Here is a 27,812-nt window from a genome sequence, read left to right as displayed (position 1 = left end):
TTAACTCATTAAACACTAAGCCTTCGAGAGATTGAAATTAAATGAAAAGTTGTTAATTTCTTTGACAAGAGAAATATTAACACAAAAAACTAAGCATGGATACTGGGATTTAACCAGACACTAGTAAATCTGATCAAAGAAAACATCATAAGACATAAAAATAAAAAAAAACCACTGTAAAATATTAACATTATTTGAGAAATATAGAAAAGATGAACTACGTTCATCATCGTTACCTGTTACCCTATATCCACTTAAATTATAAATATAGTTAATACAAAGAAATATTAATTTTTTTACATTATTATCGAATATATTTTCAAAATGTACAAAAATATTCCATCTTAAGATCTAATATAAACATAAAACATAAATATCACTTCTCAATGTAAAAAATATACACCACAGCCCTTAAACAATAAATTATTATACAAAAACACTTATTTATGTTTCTTGTCCCTGTTAAACAGGTTGAGATACTTCCCACGTGTCACTTCTTTCGATTCTTCTATGCCTAGCTGATAGGCAATATCATGTAGCTCTTTCACTTTTCCAATTAAGCCTGATGTTGATAGAGTTGCTAGTTCTGTAAATAAAAAATACTGTTTAATATAATAATAATATGTCAGTTTATATTTGAAATATTTAAGATTAACAATCCATTGTCATAATAGAAGTTGAAAAGAAACTGAAGAATATGTGAGTAAAATAGGTCAAAACATTATGTAATATGCCATAGCAATAGGACCAAAACAGCTGACAGATATTTTTGTACCACATTGTTTCCTAAGTTTTTTACTGTTAACAGTTTTTTAGTTGTATTTTCCGAACATTTTGTTGTAGATTTTGTGTAATTTTTAGTTGTAGAAGAAGTACTTGAAAGACTTTATTTAGTTTTAAGCAATAAAATATATGCAGTGAAGCAAATAAGCATGAGCGAATATTTTCGAAAGTTGTTGGTAGACAATAGAATACAGATGTTGCTAGTGGGTACAAGCAAGATTGGCAAAATAAATAATATAGGTCCATTTTCCCTCAAGGTGTCTCGAGTTAACCTAAGGTGGAGACACTTTCCCAAGTAAGTAAGAAAGTAACATGGACATAGTTATATAGCATTTTTATAGGAAGTTTTATAGCAATTAACCATTATTTTTGTCTCTCAGAGGATAACTTATTTAGTTGTTTTATGCTTAAAATGTAGCACTAATGGTAAGCGATAAAACTGAACTTTATCATGGAAGTTTATTGGATTATATTTGTACTAATCTACATCCAGATCTGGCTGAGTGTAAAGTGATTCCCTATTTTCCCCTTAAGAATCCACCTCATACAGCCAGATGGGGTAGAATTTTCAGCTAAAGAAATTTTGACAGGTTTATCAAATTATGTAATCAGGAGGATTGGAATATTTTTTGCTCTCCTGATTTGCTCCATCAATTTCATCACACTCTCATGAAGATTTTCAATTTTGCATTTCAAAAAAGAAAAATAAGAAAACTTGGGTTACTAAAGGAATTAGAATTTCCTGCAAAAACTTAAGATCGTTAAACTACATTAAAAAAACATAATATGCAATGATGAATTTTTGATATATTTCTATAAATATAGATCCATATATAGGAAGGTTACTAAATTAGCAAAATGTATATCTTTTAAATCTAGAATGAAAAATGCCAATAATAAACAAAAGGAATCTTGGCGTATAGTTAATAATCTTAGAGCTAAAGTTCCCCGAACTACTGATGTAGTCTTAGACCCTAGTGAGAACTCCAGAACTTCCAGAACTCGCTGGAAAAATTGATTCTTCTTCTAATCCAATGCACTTTTTAAATGGAGTAAACATTACAAATTCTTTTTATTGCCACTAATTCAGCTGAAATAAAAAAATATTATACAAAGCAATAAAACTCCTATGGCTGCAGGCTGGGATGATATCCCATCTTCCTGATAATGTTCTGAAAATTTTAGCAGAGGCAATTAACACATCTTTTCAACAGGTCACTTTAGCGATTGTTTAAAATGTGCTAAGGTTATTCCTTTATATAAAGGTGGTGACCACGATTTACCTGCTAATTATCGTCCTATCTCTTTGTTACCATCGCTTTCAAAGGTTGTAGAAAAATTGGTCAAAATCCGAATGATGACTTTCACGACTTACTTTCCTGCCAATTCGGTTTCCAGTCATTAAAAAGTACATATCGTCGCCTTAATACTATAACTTGATAACTCGAAATTAGTAGTTTTGAGATAAACGGGTTTAAAGATTTTTAAGATATTTGTGCTGCTCCCATGATGTTGGTAAATACGGCATTCACTCTGCAGCTCTAAAATACTGTTCCTTAACTTTTTGGCTAATGATCTATTTAGGAATACGGTGCAAATTTGCTTTCCAATATGGAAAATAACATGAAAAATTAAAGCTATCAACTTTTAGCACTACCATAATGTTAACATTTGGTAATGTCGCATAAGATGCCAAGTTGCATCTAAGTGAACTTTTTAACAAAACTAAAATATTTTAAGCATTATTTTGGTGAAAATTAGCCCTCTGCCATGGGGGTTGCCAGATCTGCTAACAATTCTAGAATTTTTGCATTAACATGAACCGAATAAACAGATAGCATTTACGTGATAAGCTCAATTCTTTCAGAAAAACACGTGCTACAACTAGATAACTGGAGTTACCTAGTTATAGCATTCAGTGTATATCGTATTATCGTATATCCAATATGGACAATAACATGAAAAATTAAAGCTATCAACTTTTAGCACTACTATAATGTTAACATTTGGTAATGTCGCATAAGATGCCAAGTTGCATCTAAGTGAACTTTTTAACAAAACTAATATTTTAAGCATTATTTTGGTGAAAATTAGCCCTCTGCCATGGGGGGTTGCCAGATCTGCCAACAATTCTAGAATTTTTGCATTAACATGAACCGAATAAACAGATAGCATTTATGTGGTAAGCTCAATTGTTTCAGAAAAACACGTGCTACAACTAGATAACTGGAGTTACCTAGTTATAGCATTCAGTGTGTATCGTATTCACGATTATTTCTATTAAAAAATAGCTTGATAACTTATCTTATCAAATTTTAGCACTGAATATTAGCGGCATTTGAGTTTTATCAACTTTCGTCAATCGTAAATAAATACTTAACCCGTTTGAAGCTAGTGATCAAATTTTTACACAATATAGAGGCAAATAAAATACATATTGTGAACTAGTTATCTCAAAAACGTCAATTTTGGAGTTATCAAGTTATAGTACTAAGGCGACGATATGATGCCATCTTCGAATTCATGGAAAAACTGTACTTAGACTTAAATAACGATTATGTTGCTGCTGCAGTTTTCTGTGATCTATCTAAAGCCTTTGACTGTGTCAATCACAAAATACTTCTTAATAAACTGGAAAGATATGGTTTTAGAGGCACTACTCTAAAGTGGTTCAGTTCATACTTGGAAGACTTGTATATTTTAGTGTATTGTTAATATATCTTTTTAATATGTGATTATTAGTAATATTTTTTAATGTGATTGTTAGTAATGTGACGTTATTTGCTCAATTATGTTAAAAATTTATGCAAATAAAAATTTACTCTACTCTACTCTAGATGCCAGTCTGTATCAATCAATGAGTGCTATTCTAGTAATATCTTTATTAATTGTGGCGTACCTTAAGGCTCTGTCTTGGGTCCTATCTTTTTCTTGATCTATTTTAATGACATAATTAACCTCGATATTAATGGCCAGTTTACTATATTTGCAGATGATACCACAGTTTTATGGCAAAACAAGGACTCTAAGGTACTGAACAAGATTATTAGTAGTGATATGCTAAAAATCTTAAAGTGGTGCAAAGCTAAGCATTTGACATTTAATTTTTCAAAAACCAAATTAATTTCTTTTAAGAATGATCTAAAAAAACGTTACTCTGGCTAATGAAGGCATTTGTTCTGACACTGTTAACAAATTTTTAGGTCTCTATATTGACAATAAATTTAAGTTTGAGCAACACACTGTATATTTAAGCAAAAAGATATCGGGTTGCTTTGCTGTCAAATCAGTTGCACACCATTTGGATTTCAAGATTGCAAAAAGTGTTTATGTGGCCCTGATTGAATCTAATTTGAGATACGGTATTGCCTTTTGGGGTAGCTGTTCTCTTCATCATTTCAGTAGAATCTTTATGCTACAAAAGAGAGCACTTAGATATTTATGCAAGGTCAAGTTTGGTACATCATGCAGGCCTCTGTTCCGGAAACATGGTATCTTGACATTTCCTTGCGTATATATCGTTGAATTAGTGTGCTTAATTTTTAAAAAACATAAAGAGGATATTCGGACAGATTCCCTTTATAACACTCGTCTAACTTACATTATTCCAATTCCCTCTTCTACACAACAGAAATGAGGCATATTATCTTTTTAAATTAATTCTTCTAGTGGAAATGTTAAATTAATCCTTGTACAAAACAAAATTACAAAGAAACACGACTAAAATGATCTAAAACACATTAAGAACTAATAGAATAACATTTATATTTTTTGAAATTTAAAATATGGCAAGAAGGGGAAATTGCCTGGGAGCCTAATTGTTTGACTTTGAACTTATCATTGAAGAATCCCACATTAAGGTAGGGGAGCCCAAGCAGGAATTTTTAGTTACTCGAGCGTGTCAGAAAATCACATGGGGAGAAACCTTGTACCTTGAAAATGTACCCCTACCAAATATTGGATCTTAATACAGGGGAGTTCGTTAAGGAGGGCCCGAAAAAAAATCTATCCTTAGAAAAACTCAAAATTGTCAGATTAGGTAAGTAAGATAAGGTAAGTTAAGTATATGCAGACCAGTGTATATTTAAAAAATCTGACGGTTTGAGCGGGGCATAAGAAAATGGGTGAATCACAAAGTTTCACAAGAAAAAAGCGAATATTTCAAGAAATAAATGTCAGATCGAAAAACTAAAAAATATCTGTTCAATATTTTTCAAAAATCTATCGAATGATACCAAACACAACCCCACACGGAGAGGGGTGGGGGTAAATTAAAAATTTTAAATAGGAACCCCGCAATAGGTATTTCTTGAAATGAACATCAGATCAATATTTTTGAAAAATCTATCTAATGACATCAAACAACACTCACTACGGAGGTGGAGTGAGGGGTTACTTTAAAATCTTAAATAATGCCATAATGCTCGAGTAACTGCAAATTTAGCATACTTTCCTCCCCTACTATTATGAAACTTGAAAGGGCATGGTACAAACAAAATTTAACAAAAGTGTAAAATGAGTGAGTGATTCCTGTCAAAACATGTCAAATAATATCCAAAATAAAATGTAGACACTATTCAGCTGATAACCTTTCTGATGTAGAAGAAACATGAATCATGACTATGATTTTGATGAGAATATTAAAGTGGAATATGGTACTATCTTACAAATAACAAGAGAGGAACAAAGGTACTGACAAATAAATAAAATGTCTATAACTTTCACAGCTTAGAAAATTATGTATGTTTATAGTTCATATTTATTTGAGCCAGACATATTTTCCTCAAGGAATATTTTGATAAAAACAGGGCAAATACTCACGATGTACATAGTTCTGATCCTCGTGGGTGAGTTCCTTTGAGTAGGGCAGCTTGGTGGTGCTGTTGGGTGTTGTCTGGAAGCTGTTGATGAATTCGGTCACACCTGGAACTATATCATAATTATTTTTTGAAGTACACGCATCAATCATTTACTTACTCTTTTCTGGCCACAGTTCTGGAGAAGCCCTGTCTAAATTTTCCATGCTAATCAGGCTAGAACCGAATTCTCGAAGCTCTTCCTGGTCCGAGTCCGAAACTGCTGAAAACAAAAATCAATGTTTTTGACAGATCAGAGAACACTATTTACAGCTACCGCAGTTAAAGATTAGACTGTACGCCATATTCATGCAAGTTTTGGTTAGGATAAATGTAGGATCGGTAGTGGCTATAATTAAGGAGTAAGTTTGTGTGTTAATTTCGATTATTTTGATATTTTAGCCAAAAAATTTTACCTTGTTGAAAGCTCCCGGGTTTCTCCGACGCCATCTTGCAATACTACCAACTTTAGAGTTAGATTCGAAAGTCCCTATATTTTTAAATTCAAAAAACGGAATAAAAAATTTAGCATCTTCTTTAAAGCAATATATCTTAAAGGCGCAATTTGCCTTCGTTTCGACTATATTTTCATTTAAAAAATAAGAAAATTCTTTATAGACATTGTTAACAAAACAATTGGGTAGTTGCTGTGCAACCCAAAGGTCGTTTAGGCAAGCATATTTTTTATAGACGCTATGCCTATGTGATTATTTTTATGAAAATAATTTGGATAAACGTTTTCCTCTTTGTTGGATATTTTTCTTTGCGAAATGTTGTTGGCCCTTTGGCCCTTCACGCTGTTCGCACTTTATTTGGCTGCGATTATAATTTTAAATCTGTCATGTTGAGTGATTTTCTTCTCCTTTATGCATAAATGTAATAAAAAGCGCTCCTATATAACATAAACATAAAATAGCCCCAATCTCATAAATGATTGTAAAAACAATTAAAAATTACATATTGGTACATATGAAAATTTTCTTTGGCAAAGGAGGCGTGGTAATTTTCCTATGTTTATGTTACCTATCTTGACTGTCACATATTTTTAACCTATAAAATTATTATGTTAAATACTAAATAAATATTTGGAAGGTGTTACAATTTGTTCTTTGTCAATTTTAAGAAACTCTTATTAGTCATCGAAATATAATAAAATGGTGTAATCCACTTTTCTATTAAAAAGAAAATAAAGATACGTATATGTAAGTATTTGTATAACAATTAGTTTTAGATAACATTTATATCCAGGAAATATGTCACCTGAGTACTTTGTAACATTGCATATATTAATTATTACAAGATATCTTTTAAAAATTCATCTTTTTTATGCTATATATAGCGTTTAAAGTTTAGAAATGCTAAATATAATTTGAAAATAGTTTAGGTGTTTTGGTCATGAATAATTTTCCATCTTTTGTATTTTGTTGGATGTTCTGGCTTTTTGTTATTCATTGAAAGTTTCTACTACATACACACACTACATTGTTTTCCATGCTTCTAATGTTTCAATCTTTTGTGGAGCACATTACTATTTTTGCCTGTGTCCTAGTTGCCTCTTTTATGCAGTGGGTTCAGTTGGTTATTCTCTCTATCATTTACATTGAAGCCTTTTCTAAAAATTATTGTCACTGTTTCCATATTATGGGACATTGCAGATCTTCAGATCATATATATTTTAATATATCTGTATACAGTCATAATGAAAAGTATGTCTTATGTGCAGTGGCGACGCGTGACTTTTTCTAAAGTGTTACCAAAACCAGATGTAAAAAAATCTTATTAAAAAAAAATATTTTGAACCTCCCAAATATAAGTTTTTGTTTTCAATCCTGTGGGATAAAATTAAACAAATCACTATTCCCAAATTATATGTATGTAATTATGTATATGTAACAGGTATAACAATAAATAATAAACAAACTAAACATATTATTCTATAGTATTTTTACTACAAAAACGTTATTACGTAGGTCAAAATTTTTGACGTAAGAGAACTGTCAAAACATTAGAATGTGACTTTTCATATTGCCGTGTTTATAATAAACATAGCAATAGTGAAAAGTCACATTCTAATGTTTTGACAGTTATCTTACGTCAAAAATTTTGACCTACGTAATAACGTTTTTGTAGTAAAAATACTATACCATAAAATTAACAGAAAAATGAACAAGTAGGAAAAAGAACAGATTTTGAAAACTATTGTTTATATTTTAATTCTTTCATTTTCAATAATATCATTTCTTTCTTTAAAATAATATATAAAAAAAATATACAAGTAGAATGACTTTTCAAGTAATTGATCAATTACGCAATACGTAGCAACACTCTTCCATGTTTAAATGCACGCACACTGTAATCTGTAATAGGTACTAACTAAACCAACGTTACCGATCTTCAAAATGGTTACAATACTGATATGCACAGCGTGCCGTCTCTAGACCTGTCGCTATTTCAAAATTTTCAGTGCTAGTCCCGAGCAATAGCGAGGTTTCTCCTGCGTTACCGTTACCACTGCCAGTATTGGTAACAGCATATGATAACGTACCATGGATTTACATATCTCACCAATATTTTCGTGCGTCTAGTTGGCTATTTACTGAACTAGTTGGCTATTTACTGAATTAGGTACTATTAACAAGTATTTCTGTTTGTAAAAAATATAAATGGAATTATTTCGTAGTAGACATAAAATATTTATTTGCAAGATTTGTAACTGTTACCAATGGTAACAGTGGTTACATGGACGCTTCGCCACTGGTTATGTAGCTTATAAGTAATAAGGCTGCCACAGAAATTCTCAAAAAACTTCACCATGAACCTATTCCTATTCGCTCCGCTACCAGATTTGGCAAAAGGAATAAATATGGCTGTAGGGCTTTAAAAATCACGGTTCCAAGCAGCTATGATGTTCAAATGGCACTCAAGGGTAGATCCAAATTAAAAGGTAGTAAGATCTTCATATCGAGCGATTTAACTAAACTACAAAGGGAACACGAACTCAAAATTAAGAACGAGCTGAAGACCAGAGTCGATAATGGCGAAACCGATCTAAGGATCAAATACTTGAATGGAGTGCCGTCTATAGCTTCAAAAAACTGAAAAATCTAAAACTCAATACTGTTCCTCCCAATGACCACAAAATCAGTGTTTATTACCAAAATGTATGTGTCCTTCGGACAAAGCTTAGCAAGTTATTGGAAAATACTCAAGGATGCTTTTACAATGTTTTGGTGTTTACGGAGACCTGGCTAACTGAAGGAATTACCGACGCCGAGCTGAACCTAGCGGACTTCAATGTCTACAGAAGTGATAGGTCATCTTCAACCAGTGCCTATTCTAGAGGAGGAGGCGTTCTTATTGCCGTATCCAAGCAATTGAATAGTAAGCATTTGCCATCTTCACTTGATATCGAGCAACTGTTTGTATCCATTATCAATGGTAACGAAACCATTATTCTCGGCACTGCATATTTTCCCCCAAAAAGTGACTCTGAGAAATTTTCCATCTTCAATGACAATGTTGACAACACAGTCAACAATTTCAATCCATCCCAACTATGCCTTTTGGGTGACTTTAATCTGCCTAATGCATCGTGGTCTCATGACAATTTCAGTTCATCAGCCACATTTAATCACCTTGCTACTCCTAACGAAAGAACATCCATTGAGATTATCTCAAATCTATCCTGTCTGCATAATCTATACCAGATTAACGTTTGCCCAAATACCTCTAATTCTTTATTAGATTTGATACTGGTCCAAAATAAAGATATCGCCGTTGTTGAACCTACAGACATTTTAATCCCTCCTGACCAATATCATCCCCCACTGGTGTTTGAACTACCCATAACTACCAGATATAATGAGGGACTTTTACCGGAGGGTTACTATCATGACTTTAAATCAGCAAACTTTTCTCTAATGAAAGGCTATCTCGATTGTGTCAACTGGGATACTTTAATGATTGGATGTTCAGTCGATGAAATGGTTAACATTTTATATGATATTCTGTACTCAGCTATTGACATCTATGTTCCTGTTAAAAAATTCTCTTCTAGAAAATTTCCTATCTGGTACTCTTCGGAACTAAAATCGTGTATTATTAGAAAGAAGACAGCACACAGGAGACTTAAAGAGTCCAAGCTGCCAAAAACCAATTACCTTTACAAACAGTTCTCAGAGCTCCGATCTCAGTCCCAGATACTTGCCAAGCGTGACTATTTAAACTTTACATTGTCTACTGAAAACTCTCTTCCTGGCGGTCTGAATAAGTTTTGGTCTTTTATCAATAACAAAAGAAAATCAAATGGAATTCCTTCTGAGTTATCTCACAACAGTAAAACTAGTTCATCTGGCAAAGATATTGCGAATTTATTTGCTGATTTCTTTTCATCAGTTTATTCCTCTGTTGTTGTTGATTTCCCCGAAGACATCACTTCTTCACCCTTAAACCCATCATCATGTAAACTATCCATCTCTGACATTTACTCTAAATTGTGTAACCTTAATCCTTCTAAAGGCCCGGGACCTGATGGCATCCCATCAAGCTTGCTCAAGTACTGTGCATTTAATTTAGCTCTGCCATTATTTCTCATCTTTAACAAGTCTTTAGCTAGTGGAAGCTTTCCAAATGTTTGGAGGACCAGTTTCCTATTGCCCTTACACAAAACAGGTGACAAATGTCTTGTGTCCAACTATAGACCTATTAGTATCCTAAACTCTATTCCTAAACTATTCGAATCACTTGTCTGTGATTTCCTTACACCCTCCTTGAACGGTGTTCTATTGGAACAGCAGTTTGGTTTCAGGCGCCATACGTCAACTGAACTCAATTTGCTGACATATACTAACTTCTTACTGAACGCCTTGGACGAAGGACTACAGGTGGACACCCTGTACACTGACTTCTCTAAGGCTTTCGACAGAGTTAATCACAATATTCTATTAGAAAAATTGCAGGATTAGGGATACATGGTTCACTTCTGCTGTGGCTTAGGGAATATCTTCTGGACAGAAAACAAATCGTCAAGCTTTACAGCTATTTTTCCTACGAAATAGTTGTCCCTTCGGGCGTACCGCAGGGATCTCATCTTGGACCTTTGTTGTTTAATGTTTTTATTAACGATATAAAAGACTGTTTCCAATATGCGAAATTTCTTTTATTTGCTGACGATGTTAAGTTTTACTGCCACATTAGGAATCCACTCGACTGTTTAAGGCTTCAGTCCGATTTGAATTGGTTGAATGAATGGTGCAGCAACAATGACATGGTTCTCAACTCCTGCAAATGTTTTCACATTTCATTCACGCGTTCGAAAAGTCCTATCTCTTTCACTTACAAAATAGGTGATACAAATATCACAACAGTCACATCCATCAGGGTTGGAAAAAACCCGGGTTTTTTTTTAAAAGCCCAACCCGACGGGTTTTTTAGGGTTTTTTCGGGTTTTTTTGGGGATTTTCAGTTTTTTTATTTAGATTTGATATATAGTTTCTGCTCTATCAAAAGTTTTACAAAAAATTATAAATTTTATTGCAAAAATAATAAAATAACAAAATATGCTTACAAAATAAAGCAACTTGACAATGTCAGCAATTTATAAGCAACTATCACATATATGTTGAAATTAGGACAGAGAAGGAGCAAGAATTTGATAAAAATATCTCCAAAATATTAGATAATGTCGCCATATATATATAGAGAGGCTCTGTATTTGCAAAAACAACTTGCCGTTATTGTGAAAGCTCTAGACAGATTCCAAAGTGATTCTGTAAACATTTCTGATGCAGTAGAAATATGGAAAGATGCCCTCGACCATGATTTGTTACAGTCATACAGACAAGAAATAAAAAAGAGATATGACTTTGCCATTTAACCATTTCACCTTTTTGCAAATACTATGGATCACAAATACATGGGAAGACGACTTACAGGGGAAGAAGAGGAAACAGTCGAACAATGGGTTGCATCTGGGAATCTTTTTGATGAGTTTTTGGCAGTGATGTTATCATTCAAGATTAAGGATACAGATATGTTCCCCGCAACACCTTTCAAAGAAGAACTTATCAAAAAATTCTCAACAAAGAAATGGTGGAAGCTGATATCAATAAAAAAACAAATAAAATACCATATGAATTTTGTATTTATATGTTATCTTTATTCTCATGTCCAGCTTCATCTGCATCTATTGAGCGGATTTTTTCTTCATATGGATTAATATGGACTAAGCTTCGCAACAGATTAGGTGCCGATAGAGCTGCAAACTTGGTAAAAATATATAATCATTTAAGAACCGAGTCCTCGTCCTCGACCGAGTCTAACGAATAACGAATGGGAATTGGGAATGTGACAAAAATACAGATTCTGATTTTCCTGATAACTAATATGCTTTGCTGATGCTTTGTTTAACAAGAAACTTGTTTATTTTTTTATTTGTCTATATACCATGTTTAAAATAAGTGTTTTATTAGTTTAGTTTCAGTTTCTCTCGTTTTGTATTCACCTACTACTTACTTCATGGTATTTATGCTAGTTTTTGTTTTTATTCAGAAATAAATATGACGTTCATTCAACTGAAAATTTGCTATTTTTGAAAAAACCCAATAATAGTGGGTTTTATCAATTGAAAAAACCCGAAAAACCCCGCTGGGTTTTATAAGATGGGGAAATTCTATGCCAACCCTGACATCCATAAAAGATCTTGGAGTTACACTTGACTCTGGACTATCTTTCAATATTCATATAAGCAATATCATCTCAAAATCGCTTCAACTGTTAGGTTTTATTAAAAGATGCTCCCAAGACTTTAAGCAGTTGAGATCGTTTAAACTGTTGTACTGTGCAATGGTGAGGCCAATCGTGGAATATGCATCTTGCGTCTGGTCACCCGCCTATGAGACATACAACTAAGATTGAAAGGATCCAGCACCTATTCCTTAGGTTCGTCGCATTCAAAACAAACCGTAGAGACTGGAATTATATGGATCTTGAACTAGAACTTAACATTGACACCTTATCAAGCAGACGGAAAAAGAAGGACATGTACATGTTGTATAATATTATAAATTCAATTCACGACTGCCCTGAGCTCCTTGAGGAAGTAGGTTTACATATTCCTTCCAGAATCACACGTTCAAGATCTACGTTTCATACTCCCATCAGCAGAACTAACTTCACTGCAAATTCTTTCATCTCGAGGGTTTCTAGACAGGCAAATGCTTGCTCCAATTGTGTGGATTTCTTTGCGGATAGTTCGCGATTTTTAAAAACGCTAAAGGATTGCACCCTCTAGTTTTATGTTCTTGAATATTTTAAACTTGTGATTATATATCTTTACCTGTTATTTTTACTTTTTGACTTGCTTTATTGTCGTAGTGTTTATTGTATCTTATTGTATTTTACGTATATTTGTAATATTTTGTTAGTTCTTCATATCTTCTGTAATGTTTTATTGTAATGAGCTTTGCTCGTAAATATATATAAATAAATATTGATTGTTAATCTCAAGGTGAAAAAGCCACAAATTGCTTTAAAATCTATGAACAACGCATGAAGGGTTACCTTATGTTCATAGCAGGTAGTCTGGATTTCTTTTAGTGCAAACGTCTGATCTGTCACTGATCTATTAACTCTAATACTCACCTAAAGTCTAATTCATTAAGTGATGCAGGCGATGTAAATATTACCACGTGTAGGCCTACAACAGGACCACATTTAGGATTATCTTTTTGTTTAGTCAGAATATTATATACATATCTTATAAAGTACGAAATTTATAGTTTAATTTTGCAAACGTGCTCGGCAAAGAACCTGATTGTTTTAGTTGATATCATATATACAGAGAGAAAAAAACCGAGAATTTATTTTTTTTGCCAACAATTTTATGTACACTAAATTTTGTGCCTACAAAAAATATAAGTTTTATTTTTAATTTTTAATATACTTAGTTGTGGGTGGGTATTTCGTTGCTCATAAAAAAATTATGAACCAGTCTTCTAATGGCATTTTTGTCAAAATCATCTATTTCCTCAAACTTCTTTTGCCGGGTCAGACATACTTTTGTTCCAGCGAATTGATGATTAGTTTTTTATTCCTTGATCACCGTAAACACACTTCTATCACAAAGTCCAACTTTATTGGCCACTTTTTTCACAATATCTTCAACCACTAACCCAAGATTTTCTTGTCTTTCACATTTAAATACATTTAAAATGATTTCTTTAACTTCAATGCTAAGAGGGCTTCTTTTACTTCGTTTTCGAGGAGGACTCCATGTATTTTCAACCAATTCATCAGCAGAATCAGTGGACGACATTTTTGGTGTCAAAACAGTAATCACGTATAGATAGGGTCGTTATACAGATAAAAATATACAGAGTGGGCCAAAGAATACAGTCCACCTCGATATTTGGCAGTATTCATTAGATTTTAAGGAAACGACGAAACAGGTCGATTTTTAATCTAAGGGGGACACATTTTTGCGGTACATACATCTGTCATTTGTCAACCCCCTCCCTTCCACTTCCCCCACCCTTTATTTTTAAATAGGGAATAGGTGCCTTGTGATAGCTCATTTGAAAGGTTATTCAATTCTCTATTCAATAATATAAACATTAACATAATTATTTATGCAGGATGTCCAAGAAAAAAATGTTTTAATTAAATTAATTGATACAAAAAGAAGAATGTATGTAATTTATTTAATTCAAAATACATTCTGCTGCTGTCATAAAACAGAAAAAAATGTTTTTGATAAATAAACATTGTTCTTCGCCTAATTTCAATGTTCAAGCTGTCACCCATCTGCCTCTTGGAAGGTTGAATATTGAATTTAAGCAACAAACAATGTTTATTTATCAAATTAACATTTTTTTCTGTTTTCTGTCAGCAGTAGAGTGTATTTTCAGTTTAATAAATTACATACATTCTTCTTTTTGTGTCAATTAATTTAATTCAAAATAATTTTTCTTGGACATTTTCTGGTATAAATAATTATGTCAATGTTAATATTACTGAATAGAGAATTAAATACCCTTTAAAATGAGCTAGCACACCACCACTGTTCCCTATTTAAAAATAAGGGGCGAGGGAAGTGGAAGGGAGGGGGTTGACAAATGGCAGATGTATGTACCGTAAAATGTGTCCTGCTTAGATCAAAAATCGACTTGTTTCGTCATTTCCTTAAAATCTAATAAATACTGCCAAATATCGAGGTAAACTGTTTTCTTTGGCCCATTTTGTATACTTAAGTAGTTTTAAATTGCACAACAAATAATAATTGCTAATTCAATACTAGCAGCATAAACATAATTGTCCTTTAACCATCAAGACGACTAATGGTGGAGTCACTGAAGGTTTTCACCTCCGATTTCGTTGAACCTCCATCGATTTTCATGAAAATTGGTGAGTAATTAGAGGATACCTCAAGGAACAAAGGTGACATAATGCCAACTTGCGCTTTCACCTTGGGGGTGGATGCCACCCCTTCTCGGGAATGAAAATTATTTTATTAAAAATAATACCATAAATCGATAGAGGAACAAATTATAAGCCAAATTTGTTATATCAAGTTATTAATATAAATCAACACTTTTTGAGTTATTAAAGACCAAAGATTTTATTTTTTCGTAAAAAAATGCATGTTTTAAATCGGTTTTTCACGTATAACTCAAAAACTATAAGCTTTTACAAAATAGTTATTCTTACTGAAATTGATGATAATAAAAAACTGAATACATTCCTCACTTAAAAAACTAAACTAGAATAGAATAGAAATATGCTTTATTGTCACTGAAAATTATACAATTTTATGGACAAAGCTTAACATAGATTCACGAAAAAGATATACATAACAATAACAATAACAAATACAATTTTATAAAATTAGATAAATCGTCAATAAAAAAAATATATAAACAAGTTAAAAAAAAAAGTGAAGTATGTTAGTTCAAAGTTAGTAACTAATGTTAGTTCAAAGTGAGTTATTGGCAATTGAATGTGTATTGTTTTTTTCGACGAGTACTCAAATCTTAAGTATTCAAGCTTAAATAACGGGAAAACGATGCAATGTATAAAATATACCTGCTAATCATTTGTCAACGTACTTCAAAATACCTATTAAGGTGATACAGTAGCGATCAACAGGTAGCCAAAACGCGTTCCAAGCTTGCGGCTGTAATTTTGAATATTTTTTCGTGATATTTGGCACACGTATTCGTAATATAATAAAGAATGGCGGTACAGAGCCCAATTTGAAAAATATAAGTATTAATATGTGGAAATTACTCTGTAATTAAATACAATATTAAAAAAACGAGCCTGTACCGCCATTAAGAAGAACAAAAAAATACACTTTCTTCAAATAAACTTTTTTATCCGATGCCTAGATTTTGTGTCATTTTGGAACTACTAATTAAATAAAAAATTTTAGTAGTTCCAAAATGACACAAAATCTAGGCATCGGATAAAAAAGTTTATTTGAAGAAAGTGTATTTTTTTGTTCTTCTTAATGGCGGTACAGGCTCGTTTTTTTAATATTGTATTTAATTACAGAGTAATTCCCACATATTAATATATTTTTCAAATTGGGCTCTGTACCGCCATTCTTTATTATATTACGAATACGTGTGCCAAATATCTCGAAAAAATATTCAAAATTACAGCCGCAATCTTGGAACGCGTTTTGACTACCTGTTGATCGCTACTATTTCCTCTTAAATGAGCTTCAGAATAAGTTAATAGCGTCAAAACAACCCTTTCGAATTTTTTAGGAAAAAGTGAAAAATAAAACATACGCCATTTCTACAAAAATTAAAATTCATAATAATCCTTACAATAACTTCTTTATATTAGCATAAGTAATGATTTCAATAATTTTGACTGGTTTAGAATGCATATTTTTGAAAAAAAGATATAATTAAAAAAAATAATTTTTAAAATTATTGTAATTTTCATATTCTTTTGATAACAACTCCAAAAATACTCAATATACGTAAAAAATGATAAATACCCAAATTTTAGTTTATTCTGTGTCAAATATTTTACCTGTTTTACTATTTCCATAGGGTAATAAATAACCGAGATATAAACGTTTAAATCTTAAATTTCGCTGTGAAAACCATGCAACCGGGGCCATTGAACCTTTTATTTTTAAAAAAAGTGAGGGGTTTAAAAGATTAAATTCAACGTGGTTAAATAGCCCTTTGAACTAACTTCCAAACGGTTTTTAGATAAACCTGATATCTTAAAAATAAACGGAGTTATTAAAAAAAAAACAATAACATTTTTTGGAAAAATTAAAAAAAAATAAATTTTGAAAAAATTTTGGTTCATAAATTTTAATGCTAGCAACATGTTCGGGTGCTCATTTAATAGATATTTTTAAGTACTTTGACAAATGTTAAATAAGTTTATGTTTAACATGCATCATTTTCCCGTTATTTCAGCTTGAATACTTAGATTTTTTTACTCGCCGAGAAAAATATATATTCAATTACCTATAACTCACTTTTAGTTAACACCAAACTGTTTTTCTAGTAAAGGATTTACTTCATTTTTTATTAGCTTCAATTTTGGTAATATTAACTTTTTTACAAAAACTTATAGTTTTTGAGTTATTGATGAAAAATCGGTTAAAAACATGCATTTTTCTCAAGAAAAATTAAAATCTTCGATCTTCAATAACTCAAAAAGTTTTGATTTATTTTAATAACTTTTTATAACAAATTTTGCTTAGAATTTGTCCCTTTATCGAATTATGGGGTTATTTTCAATAAAATAATTTTCACCCCCGAGAAGGGGTGGCATCCACCCTCAGGGTAAAAGCGCAAGTTGACACCATGTCACGTTTGTTCCTTGAGATATCCTCTAACCACTCACCAATTTTCATGCAAATCTATGGAGGTTCAACGAAATCGGAGGTAATAGCTCATATCCACCTCCAGTGACTGCACTATAAAACATTACTAACAAATCGATTCAAATTACAAAATTTCAATATCGAAATAATATAATACATACCTAATTAAATCTTGTCCGAACCTGTATGAGTTGCCGACGACGTCGGTAGTAACAAAATAAAGATGGACATTTCGGTTAGTTTTTAAATATTCTTGTAGAACTGTTACTTGCATATACACATAATATATTATTCATTAATTTTCTAAATCGGAATATTTTTCACTTACTATTTATTCAGGGATTACAATAATTTATTTACTATGCAATAAACACTAATAGTTGAGAAAAGAAAAAAATTAATAAAGTGTCATAATAATATACTGTTACTATCGGAACGAGTAGACTCATTTGGGATATCTTTAACAATTATCTGTTAAATTTATCGTTGTTGATATGCTCTGCATCGCTTAATGCGATGCTTAACTTCGATAAAACTGTTGAGCCTCTCTCTTAGCATCCTGCCTAATACATACTTTGTCACTAGTTCAGAGAAATAAGGAAAAAAACTATGCTGTTAGTGACACAACCCCCTCCAGGCTGAAACCAAATTTTTTGAGTAGCATGGACATCTATATTAATAACCTATATGTTTCCTGCAGCCGATTTTGATGATATACATAAGGTGCGTTCGCGGGAGCCTGTCGAGGACTAGTCGGCGACAAATTAGCAGCAAAACGCATGCGCACTTTAAAATGATATAATTAATATCGTTAATAGATAAATATACAAGGTATATTTTAATATTATAATTTAATAATCAGTTATTAATATTAATTAAAAGTAAATATACCTTGTTTATGTATCTATTAACGATATTATTTATATTAAATGAGGTTAGAAATTGTCGGCGACAATTTGTCAACTGTACCCGCGAACGCACCTATAGTTATAAACAAATGAAGATCAAAAAACGGTAAATTTTCGCTTTTTTCTTCTATAACCAAAAAGTTAAGTAGTTTAAACAAATTTAAGAGTGAGAAACTTATAAATCGTATAAAAAACTTCAATATGGCGTTCGCTGAATATTTCTATCCCTATTAATTGCTTAGAAAATTGCAAAATGAATCATAAATTTTGAGTTTTTATAAATATTCATAAATTATGTCAAAATTAACTTAGAACGTTCTTATTACACGGAATGCTGAGACTTCTGGTGCTTAAATCATATTTTAAGTTTCAAAGCAATTGGACAAATAGTTTAAAAGTTATTTAATTTGTTTTTCATAAATTAATTTTTTTTGCAACGCTATAAGTCAGAAAATGATAAAGTTACACTAATACTTTGGATAGTTTATGAAATAAGAATATTTATACTATTAATTTAATTTAAAAAAAAATGACTAAAATATAATTCTAAATACAGTGGAACCTCGATAACTCGGATTAATCGGGACCACGACCGATCCAGGTTATCGAAAATCCGAGATAGCCGGAGAATATGGTAAAAATTAATAAAATACGGTATACTTACAGATAAACTCCGTTAGAATTGAAATAACATGAAATATTTTTATAAATATGCACAGTACATATTACCTACTCATTACAATTCTAAAAAAAACACCAAACCCAACAATACAAGACACACAATACTAAAGACCATTGTTTATAAAAGAATTTTTTAAATAGTCTTTCCTAAACAATGCTGACAGTTTGAAATAAAAAGGAATAGATACTACAGACAGCTGGCTGTTGTTTCTGCGGCGTGTACTATGAGTAATTTTTAATCTCGTGTTCAAATTACACACATAAGTACACGACACAGAGAGTCTAGACACATTATCTCTCAAATATTATATTACATACACTTTTATTGTTGAAAGGATTGTCTGATAATTAACTATTTTGATTGGAAATAAGCCACAATTAAATTGAAAAATACAAAATATTGAAAATCAAAATGTTTATCTGATGAAAATCGGTCCGGGTTAGCCGGACTTCCGGGTTATCGGGGGCCGACTTATCGGGGTTCCACTGTACTGCAAAATTATTTTGCAAAAACATGTGAATTAAAAAAAAGGGGGGCTAACTTCGTCCCTAATTGTCATAGGACAATTGTTTTTCTTTCTAATTATGTATAAAAATTCAGTCTTTCCAAATATGAAAAAATAATTTTTTTACCGGTAACGGTTAAAAAGTTATTCTAATTGTTTATAAGTAAGCAGAAAATCGACGTTTTTTTGCAAAATAATTTTAAACTGTTTAAAAGTACTTTTTGTCATTTTTTTTTAATTAAGTCAATAGCATAAATGTTCTTCTTCCATAAACTGTCAGAAGTCTTACTGTAACCTCATAATTTTCTGACTTATAGTGTTGCAAAAAAATTTTATTTGGGATAAACAAATTAAATAACTTTTAAACTATTTGACCAATTGCTTTGAAACTTAAAATATAATTTAAGCACCAGAAGTATCAGCAATTCGTGTAATAAGAAGGTTCTAAGTTAATTTTTACATAAGTTATGAATATTTATAAAAACTCAAAATTTATGATTTATTTTGCAATTTTCTAAGCAACCAATAGGGATAGACATATTCAGCGAACGCCATATTGAAAATTTTTAGACGATTTATGAGTTTCTTACTCTCAAATTTGTTTAAAATGCTTAACTTTTTAGTTATAGACGAAAAAAGCGAAAATTTACCGTTTTTTGATCTTCATTTGTTTATAACTATGTATATCATCAAAATCGGCTGCAGGAAACATATAGGTTAATAATATAGATGTCCATACTACTCAAAAAATTTGGTTTCGGCCTGGAGGGGGATGTGTCACGAGAAAAATCTTATTTTTCTGGACTACACAAGTATCCAACAAAGCAATATACTTTTTCTCAGAGGCTTCTGCCAGTGCGTCACAGTTTTTCAATTTCTTCGTTTAAGTTGGAAGTGACAGAAAAAAGGTACGTCCGTGATTATACTCATTTATAACATTTGTTCTAGTTGTTGATAGATGGCGCTAAAATAAATAAAAATGATTTACATATTATCTATACCACTGTAATCTGTAAATTTATACGACTATACAAATCAAAGAACATACCTTTTCATAAATGCAATAAACACAATTGATTTGTTTTTATACCAAATTGCAAATAAAAGGGTTATTGGGACCGTGCAAGTTCGGCACAGCGACACCTGGTTTCTACGCTCAGCAACATTTTTCGCACTTTTAATTATATTGGCCAATTATATTAGTCCTGGTGACTGGATAATTGTCAAGGCCATAGTCCAAAGAAATAATAAGAAGAAAAAATAAGATTCAGGTTATGTTATTAAAAGGTAAACAATTGTATGTAGTAAATAAAATTAGTTATTAAAATGCAGTACTGCAAGCAAAATACAATTAATTAAATTTACCTTTATATAATAATTGCATATAATATCAATATTGTGGAGCAATATATAATTTTTCTTCTTCAATGAAAGTAGGTATGAAATATACGTCAATTTGACAATTTCAATTGACAATATGAATTATTTAAAAAAGTTGCAATATTTCTCCGCTATTCGCGCACAATCGTTTCTCGTATCCCCTCCAAGTACTTGCACACCGCGAATACTGCAATACCCTTTCCATATTTGGCTGATTACGATTTTGATAACTGTCACATTTAACTAACTATATTCTTAAAATCATAGGTAGGGGAGAGTTGGACAAAACGGGATACCATTCTTGTTTATTTTTATTAAGGACAAAATGTTGAAATTATCAAATTCTTATTTTTTATAGGCATAATATTTATTGAAGCACACAAAAAACATATTTTTAGCTGTTTTTAATGACTGGAAAATAGTAAAAAAAAAAATATTTATTAAAGTCCTGCACATCCCGTTTTAGCATACCTTGGTTGGATAAAACGGGATAAGTTCACAATATTTAATTTTTTTGCATAAAATTTTCTAAAAAGTATATTTAAGTAGATATAAGACTGCAAAGCAAAATTTACCTTTGAAAAAACAATATCTTTAGTAGTCAGAAACTTAAAAATTTTATGTTTTATTGCAAAATGGGAAATAAGACCTTTTATTTAGGACTAATAGGTACGTATATCAGAACAAAAGTCACATAAAACTATGTTGTTCTATTCTTCAGTATGAGAACATGCTTTATCGCTATTAAAAAATTTATAGGCCAACAAATAAATAGGTGGATAAAACGGGACATAAAAAACTGTATCCCATTTTATCCAACTGATAAGTGTCCCGTTTTGTCCAACTCAGACATTTTTCAAAACAAAAATGGCTCCTGCCTAAACGTGAAAGTAAAATTAGATAGATTACACATGAGAATATTCGTTAATGAGTGCTTAATTAAATGTAATAGTCACCGGAATTATATGTTTATATATGTAGGCAATATAATGTAGAAAACAACGCACTTAAAAGTACAAAGTAGCAAAAAAATAGAGTAAAACAATTCTAAACACAACAACTTTTCATCAAATAGTGGCATCGAGGTAAAACGAACTGAGAATATTAAAATGACGACTGAGAACAAGTTTTCGTCGTTGTCCATTTAATAGCAGCACTAGTTGGGTCTCTAGGCCAGGTATCCCGTTTTATCCGACTATCCCGTTTTATCCAACTCTCCCCTATGCCATCAAAATTAATGACACACTGAAAAACTGAGAAGAGCTTTAAGAGGCTATAGTAGCGATCAACAGGTAGCAACAAACGCGGTCCAAGATTGCGGCTGTAATCTTGAACATTTTGTCGAGATATTTGGCACACATATTCGTAATAAAATAAAGAATGGCGGTAAAGAGCCCAATTTGAGAAATATATTAGTATGTGGAAATTACTCTGTAATTAAATCCAATATTAAAAAAAACGAGCCTGTACCGCCATTAAGAACAAAAAAATAGGTACACTTTCTTCAAATAAACTTTTTTATCCCATGCTCAGATTTTGTGTCATTTTGGATCTACTAAAATTTTTTATTTCTAACAAGAAATCGAACATATTATAACTAATAACAAATTAGACAACGTAGAGAAATTGTCACTGTCATTTTGACAAACTTTTTCAGATTTTCTTTTATCGTTCTGTTATTTTTATCGACATCTGTTCAGTGCAGTAGTTTATTATTTTAATAATTCGGTATTGTTGTTTCGTAAGAAAGTAGTGTTTATTTATAGTTAATTTATTATATTTTTGTGTAATAGAACCAAGTTGTTGGCCTATTTGAAAAAATAGGTTATTGTTAATTGTTTGTTTTAGTTATATATATGTAGGTAGGTAAGTATATTTTACGTAAAAATATTTCGAATTCTAATGCGAGTATATAAAGTTAGAGTGCCTTTGGCGCTCTATGAATTAAATAAAACAAGACGGCTCCTGTTTCGCCTCACAACGAAATGATTATTTATTATTATTATTTTGTGCAAATACATATGTTAACATAAAATTTTCACCCATTTTGTTTTATTTTTATAAATATTTATTGACTAATAACAAAATTGTTTTCTAATACGTCATTTAGCACGCCTATGAGTTAATGTCACATTTAAGTTATGTCAAACAATCCCGAAGCACTGTTTCCAAAGTTTCGCAGACCTTACGAAAAAAGGTATGATACTATCTCCTGAAGTTATACTGATGACGCGCTACTGTATGCTCTTAAATTTTAGTCGTATAGATAATGTAATAGTTAAATCATTTTTTTCCGATTATAGCGCCATCTATCAACAACTAGAATAAATGTTATAAATGTGTATAATCACAGACGTACCTTTCTGTTACTCGTGAAGCACTGAAAAAAACCTCTGAGAAGCACCATACCTCAGTAATTTTCACGTGCCAATATATCCCCCTTTTTGTATAAGAGGCATAATAAAACTTTGGTCCAATCTTTGGGCATATTTTTCTTTTCCTGTATCCTCTTGATAAGGCTATACATCCTTTTTTGTAGTTCTTTCCCTCCATTCTTTAGCTTTTCCGCAGCTATTTTGTTTTCTCCCAGTCTTCTGTTATTATGCCATCATCCTCTATAAGGAAATTTTCATTCTCATCTGTATTTTGCATATTGAGTAGTGCAATCTACTTGAATATCTAACATCTCTTAATATTTTTAAGAAAATCTATCATCTAACAATAAAACACTGAAAACGTTTGTTTTCTATACTTCCACAAAATTTATTACAACTAAGTGACTACAGCTGTTTCGGCAGAGAACTAACAACAACTTAAGCAAATATATTAAGAACAATAAAAGCCGAAAGAGAAAGCAACTACAGAGTGGTGTGTACAAACTAACTTGTGGTGACTGTCCGAAAACGTACATCGGTCAAACTGGCAGAACTTTTGACAAACGGATAGCAGAACACAAAAGGGCATTTAACAATAGAAAAACAGACACTTCTACATACGCATTTCACCTTCTAGATCATAATCATTCTTTCAATGAAGAGTTTCAAATTCTGCATATTCAAAATAAAGGCCTTAAGCTATCTTTTGTAGAATCTATGGAAATTAATAAACTGAAAAATACAGATATAATTCTCAATGACCAACTCGAGACAAACAGCTCCCCACTCCTCAACCTCTTCTGTTGAAGACTTAAAAAGGCAAACACATTGTAAACTATATCACTTGAGAAAGGCACTCTGCCGAAACAGCTGTAGTCACTTAGTTGTAATAAATTTTGTGGAAGTATAGAAAACAAACGTTTTCAGTGTTTTATTGTTAGATAAAATGAACTTCCATCAAGTAACGGTCGAATCCATCAAAATCTATCATGTTGATACTTGATATCCCTCCTATAATTTTATTTTATTTTAATGACATCTCAAGATAACCTTTGTTTATAATTTAATATTTTTTAATTAACTACTAACCATCTGTGAAATTTTATAGCTGTGATGCAAGTGTTTGTCTTAATAGTCTAGGATAACGTAATGAGTATAGTGCAGGATAACGTAATGAGCCACTGCTGTAGTTTAGTTCATCTAAAAGTGATGGAGAGTCTTTATTTTTTTATGTACTCATTGTATGTGTATACTCAATATCTTTAAAACAATTTGCTATTGTGTGAAATGTGAGATGTGTCAGAAGCCTTTTCAAGTCAATAAAGTGTATTTTTTAATTTGGAGCTTAAACGAAATGGCTTTTTTCTGCATGGCTGACACAATGTGGCTTTTTTACAGTATGGCTGAAATAAAGAGGCTTTTTTATTTTGTGGACGAATCAGGTGAAGTAACTTGAATATTATTTGTTGTTGCAGCAAAATGGGTCAAACGTTGTCAGAACCTGTGACAGCAAAAGATACGTCTTGCTGCCAGGATAGTTCTTTTCGTGTTGGATCAAGTTGTATGCAAGGATGGAGGATAAACATGGAGGATTCCCACACACATATTTTGTCTCTTCCGGACGATCCCAATGCTGCATTTTTTGCTGTCTATGATGGACATGGTGGAGCAGAGATAGCAGACTATGCTGGTATGTATGTTATTCTTTTACCCTTGAATTAAACAAATTAAGTAGAAATTGTAGATATTTTTAATTGCACTTCCAGGTGTTTTTGTAACAGATATAGGGCCGGTTGTTCGAACGCTAATCAACAATGATCACTATCAAATATTTAATTACTGTCACCAAAACTGTCAATGTCAACTTTTATTGGGTTGCTGAAAACATAATTGATTAAAATTATGAGATTAGTTAATCAATTAACATAACAATTATTAACATAATTGATTAAGTAATTTCATAATTGTAATCAATTATGTTTTCAGCAACCCAACCAAAGTTGACATTGACAGTTGTGACAGTAATTAAATATTTGATAATGATCATTGTTGATTAGCGTTCGAACAACCGGCCCATAGTGGAGTAAAATCATTTCAAATTCTGTACAGCTTGTTTTATAATAAAAACTGCGACTTTGACTCCTTATAACTATCCTTGGCCCCTCACCCTGGTTTCCGGCTCTGGGGATTTTACTTAGTTATGTCATGGTCTACTTTTTCCCAAATTTTGGTGTACTATCTCAATCACGAACGTCGCAAAAAACTTTTTATATTCACCCCTACCCCCACCCCTTTGTCGGCCACGCAGCGTTCCGCCCCTAGAGATTTTGGTGCACTATCTAGATCATGAGCGTCACAAAAAAATAATAAAAACCGCGACTTTGACCCCTTATAACTACCCTCTTGCCCCACTCTGGTTTCCGCCCGTTGGGGGAAGTCATGTACACAACTAATTCAACATATCCCCGTATAGTTTTTCCATATTACTTATCACGCACAAAATCCGCTTCTATCTCTCCGACTATAAATATATCAAATATTTACACAGTTAGGTATAATTATCAATAAAACTAGGAATCGTCATCAAATATCATTGATGTTTTCTTAAAACATTCTGTATGTTTTTTTAAATATGTGTTGAATTATGTACAGGTTTCATATAAGATACCATATATGTATATCAAAAATTGATCTATTTTTAAGTCCATCTTTTTTAAAAAAATTCTGACAGGTAGAGATAAAATTTATTGACAACATTGATTACTAGCCTATCTAAAAACATACCACATTAGAAATATGTAAACACACAGAGTAGACAATTATTTTACAGCAATTTATATAAGAATATCAGGTGCGTAACAGAGGGCCCCGCAGCATGAAGTTTGTCCCAAGGGCCCCATCTTGTCATCTGATATTATGTAAAAGCTGTTATTGTTATATTATTTTTACGTTGTCTGTTTAAATTTAAAAACGTAAAAATTTCTAACTAGACGTATTTGCCAAGTGAATCAGAATATCTAGAAACTTAATCCCTTCCGGCCTACCGAAATTTTATGGCAGCGACAATAAACAATATAATGCTTTGTACGTGACTATTGAAAGATATTAGAATTGCAATTTGCCGAATTTAAGAACAACATTTTTAAATCTAAAAATGGGTTTTCTTTCTCTCTGTTCTTTACCTACTTTTAGTATTTCGATACAATATTATCGCCAGTAATTTCGTATTGGTTGTTTGCATTGAATGTTATTTATGTTTGTGTTGTTTTACGGTTATAGTTAGTTGCATCAGTTTGGTACGCATTTATTTAACATTATTGACGACTTTTCTTGTGTAATCATTGGACAATCTCTCAACAGATAAACGGTAAGATAAGGAAATTATAACACTTACGCTTTAGGGGAGTCAATGTAGAAAAACTTGCATTGTTCCGGTTTCGGAAAAAATTAAACAAGCTTATATTTTTCTAAAACATTTTTTGTTAGTTTATATATATATATATATATATATACCTTATCATAAAGTGCAAAGTTCTACTCACAGATGCCTCTAATTGTTTATTAATTCTTTAAACAATAAAACTGTTTTATATTAAATAATTTTAAAAGATATCGGTGAATTCATCATTTTACTTTGTTCAAAAATGTTTCTATTTGCTTTTTGATTATGCTGAATTCGAATATGTCATTAAATCAGGGCCATAAGTACGATGTTGGGGGCCCCGGGGCAAACGTGATCTGGAGGCCCCCTACCGGGGGGTCTGGGGTTAATCACCCAGCAGAAGGAGTCCGGGAAAATTGATATTTAACCACTTGAAAACGCATTTTAATGTACTCCATGACTGAAGTTTCAGGTACCTAACTACATATTGCTATTTTAGTTGACCAACACAAAAAAAATTTGAAATCACATTATTTTAAGCTAAATATTTACCATCAATATAACATCTTTTCTGTTTTCATAAAAAATATACTACATAATGTTACTTACATTCTTCGGCTATACTGTAGGTTTTTAATCGCGTTATATTGCCTATTGGCAGTATATATAACGCGATTACAATCGCGGGGCCGCTTCGCCGGGGGTCCCGAGGCACTGCCCCGGTTGCCCCAATGGTAGTTACGGCCCTGTCAGACATTACAATTTGAAAATTCAAAATAAATTTTTTTGAGCACTTATACAGTATGTCTGCGTGGCTTCGAACCATATGGGGAACATTGTTATTATCAATTTTACGAAAAAAGTTATTCTTCATGAAATACTCTGAATGGTCTTAAATCTGAGATAAAAAATAAGCCAGATAAACCATCCGATATCAAAACTTATCAATTTTATACGAGGTAAGTCAAAAAATAGGAATTTAACTCGAGGATAAGGTACTTTTATATTTAACAATATACGATTTTAATTTTAATATGTAATTACATCCTTGTAAATAAAAAATTATTTTTTCCAAATATTTCTC

At 31.7% G+C, this 27,812-nt stretch overlaps 2 protein-coding genes across 6 annotated transcripts in view; one reads left to right on the top strand and one right to left on the bottom strand.

Annotated features, from left to right (window-relative positions):
* Positions 1–287: 287 nt before the first annotated feature.
* LOC114328951 (protein lin-52 homolog) lies at positions 288–27,500 on the bottom strand. Of its 4 annotated transcripts, none has more exons than XM_050651509.1 (4): positions 27,338–27,500; positions 5,761–5,862; positions 5,605–5,712; positions 288–586 (listed from the first exon to the last, which is right to left on the bottom strand). In XM_050651509.1, exons 1-4 carry the CDS (start codon positions 27,483–27,485, stop codon positions 441–443), a joined length of 504 nt encoding a protein of 167 aa, XP_050507466.1. In that variant the 5' UTR covers positions 27,486–27,500; the 3' UTR covers positions 288–440. The 4 variants fall into 4 exon arrangements, with proteins under 4 accessions (XP_050507466.1, XP_050507471.1, XP_028133747.1 ...); XM_050651514.1 differs by having other exon boundaries at positions 5,761–5,859; XM_028277946.2 differs by lacking the exon at positions 27,338–27,500 and adding an exon at positions 6,056–6,176 and having other exon boundaries at positions 5,761–5,859.
* The window catches only part of LOC114328950 (probable protein phosphatase 2C T23F11.1), a 54,245-nt gene continuing 33,119 nt past the window's right edge, over positions 6,687–27,812 (top strand). Inside the window, exons 1-2 of one of the 2 annotated variants that reach the window (XM_028277943.2) lie at positions 6,687–6,841; positions 24,822–25,036. In XM_028277943.2, the coding sequence (XP_028133744.1) occupies positions 24,826–25,036 (211 nt within the window). In that variant the 5' untranslated portion in view covers positions 6,687–6,841; positions 24,822–24,825. Of the gene's footprint in view, positions 6,842–24,461; positions 24,588–24,821; positions 25,037–27,812 lie in introns of those variants that run through there. The other variant, XM_028277942.2, reaches the window with a different exon arrangement.

Source organism: Diabrotica virgifera, chromosome 1 (genome assembly GCF_917563875.1).
Source record: "Diabrotica virgifera virgifera chromosome 1, PGI_DIABVI_V3a".
Lineage (NCBI taxonomy): Eukaryota > Metazoa > Arthropoda > Insecta > Coleoptera > Chrysomelidae > Diabrotica > Diabrotica virgifera.
Note: the sequence above shows the minus strand (reverse complement) of the source record. Positions and strands in the feature narration are given on the sequence as shown.

Bases quoted from the DNA above. Each gene is read 5' to 3' on its own strand.
- LOC114328951 (XM_050651509.1), bottom strand. From the start codon at position 27,485: ATGTCTGACAGGGCCGTAACTACCATTGGGGCAACCGGGGCAGTGCCT. The intron at 5,863-27,337 runs GTAAGTAACATT...TTTTGTTTTCAG, and splicing joins CTACAGTATAGCCGAAGAAT to CAGTTTCGGACTCGGACCAG. The intron at 5,713-5,760 runs GTAAGTAAATGA...ATTATGATATAG, and splicing joins AGAACTGTGGCCAGAAAAGA to TTCCAGGTGTGACCGAATTC.